The sequence below is a fragment of the Protobothrops mucrosquamatus genome, unplaced genomic scaffold (genome assembly GCF_001527695.2).
Source record: "Protobothrops mucrosquamatus isolate PMUCROS unplaced genomic scaffold, P.Mucros_1.0 scaffold6745, whole genome shotgun sequence".
Classification (NCBI taxonomy): Eukaryota; Metazoa; Chordata; class Lepidosauria; order Squamata; family Viperidae; genus Protobothrops; species Protobothrops mucrosquamatus.
Genome location: NW_015392561.1, coordinates 5,784 through 7,852, shown reverse-complemented (window position 1 = coordinate 7,852; position 2,069 = coordinate 5,784). Strand labels below are relative to the sequence as shown.

The 2,069-nt window shown below is 50.8% G+C and overlaps 1 protein-coding gene across 1 annotated transcript in view; it reads right to left on the bottom strand.

The window, feature by feature from the left end:
* The window catches only part of LOC107300353 (disks large homolog 4-like), a gene marked incomplete at both ends in the record, with an annotated part of 38,765 nt that extends 37,009 nt beyond the window's left edge, over positions 1–1,756 (bottom strand). Inside the window, one exon of the mRNA XM_015829686.1 lies at positions 1,592–1,756. Coding sequence (XP_015685172.1) covers positions 1,592–1,756 — 165 coding nt within the window. The remainder of the gene's footprint in view (positions 1–1,591) is intronic.
* Positions 1,757–2,069: the final 313 nt, after the last annotated feature.

The window sequence follows — 2,069 nt, the reverse complement described above, 5'->3', positions numbered from 1 at the left end:
TGCTGGAACGGTCGTCGGTGTGAAAAATGGTGATAAGTCACTTTTTTTCAGTGCTGTTGTTATTTCGGTCAGTAAATGAACGGTTGTAAGACGAGGACTATCTGTACAGAATCGCGATAGGCAAAAATTAACCTGGGCTTAGTTGGGGGAAAAAGGGGAATTTTTTTTTAAAAAAAATCTGACAAAATTCCATTTTTTTTATCAAGATTATGTTTTTGTTCCATAAGGAACGAAATGTGGTCGTTTTGTGTGTGCACGAGAAAGAGGCGGCCCTCGAGTTATGACTGTATTCGTAACAGTCGTAATTCGTGATAATTATAAAGTAGGTCAGCCTGATTTTATGATCTTTTTCGCAGCAGTCATTAAATGAATCGCCCTGGTCAATAAGTCATTAAGCAAGCTAATGATTTGCTAGGGGTGCGCGTTTGCTGAAAGCCACAACTAAGTGCTGGATTTCAGCAAAACTGTTGTAAAAGGCGACCACAGGGATGGGGCAAAAGGTCGTAATGGTGGTCCAGTTGTTGAATGTCTGAAGTGCAGTTAAAGGACAGTTGGGGGACCCAATCCACTGAAACTTCAAGTCCAGATTACAAGTATCACCAGGTAGTCAGTCAAAAGTCAGTCGTATTTTGAGGACTACCTGTGCTCCACCTCTAAAAAGTCAGGAGTAACCAGCTGACACTCCACAAAAGCTCGGGGAGTAACAGAAAACTGGAGAAGACAATCTTCCAATTTGCCAGGAACAGACACATATTTGTACGCCGGACTGCTGCATGCTACAAAGACAGAGACACCGAAGGACACACCACGAGTGCAGAACCGTACATCAACCAGCCGTTGTGAAATAACACAAGCTCGGGGTCCCCACTTTGGCCCATGCTTTTTGCTCCCTGGGAATGAGTTACGCACGCCACCTCCCCACACCACAACATGAAACACACAGAGGAAATCTGAAGCTGGTCGAAGCAGAGGTGGACAATGCTTCTTTTAAAAGCTGTTCTGTGCCTGCACAGTACAGGACCCGACATTGGGAAGGTTAAGGAGCCTCGAACAGGCCAGTCTTAAAATGCTGGGCGTAGCCGTCGTACTCTACACAGAATTAAACGTTGGTCTCTCGCTAGCTAGGATCGGAACACCACACAGTTTTGCACATTTTTCAAAACACATTTGCAGCCAAGACGACTGGCGTGAAGCCATTCTGTGTGACGAAAAAAGCACCACACTGATGCACCCGCCACGCGACAGAGAGACTGACATGCACCACAAACGGGGTCTTCTTTGCACCAAAGCGATAGCGGCGCACGCCGGCGTGAGTGACAGGATTCTCAGGCAATACGGGGCAGACCTCGCCCGACCCACGTACTGCTGTGTGTAACCCGGACACAAATCAACGTACATGCACCACGCCTAGCACACAGGCATAGGGACACGGGCATCATGCCAGCTCACAAACCCCGACAGAGACCACAGTGGGTGCAGGTGTGTGGAGGGGGGCTGCGGCAGGGGTGGGTGGGGCCAGGTGCGCCAGTGGTGGCAGCGGCAGGACAGTGCCCCGTCTCCTGGCCGGGGCACCCGTGCCCCCCCTTCCTACCTTGATGGGGGAGATGTGCGAGTGAGACACGTAGCCGTGGACGCTCTCAATCTGCGATAGATTCTTCTCCGCCACATGGACCAGCTCGGGGGCCTTTACCTGGTTGGGGAGGTGGGCGGGGCTATGCTCCAGCGGGGGGCTGTCTTCATCTTGGTAGCGATATTTCTGAAAGGAAAGGAAAGAGGCAGACCGTCACCAAGGGATGACCCCTCCCTGCCTGGCAGGCCTGACTGTGGAGCAGGTGATAGCAATAAAAGAGAATATCTGTAGCTCAGGGTTGAAGGGAGGGTTCTTTGGTGTTCGCTGAGCTGGGTGGGTTCCTTGCAGACGTTTCATGACCCAGCTAGGGAACATCATCAATGCTAGAAGGGAGGGGGGTTTAGGGAGAGGAAGAGGAGGTGGAGGATAGTGACTTTGGGGTCCTTGGTGCTGTCTGAGCTTGGTGGTTTCCTTGCAGACGTTTTATGACCCAACTAGG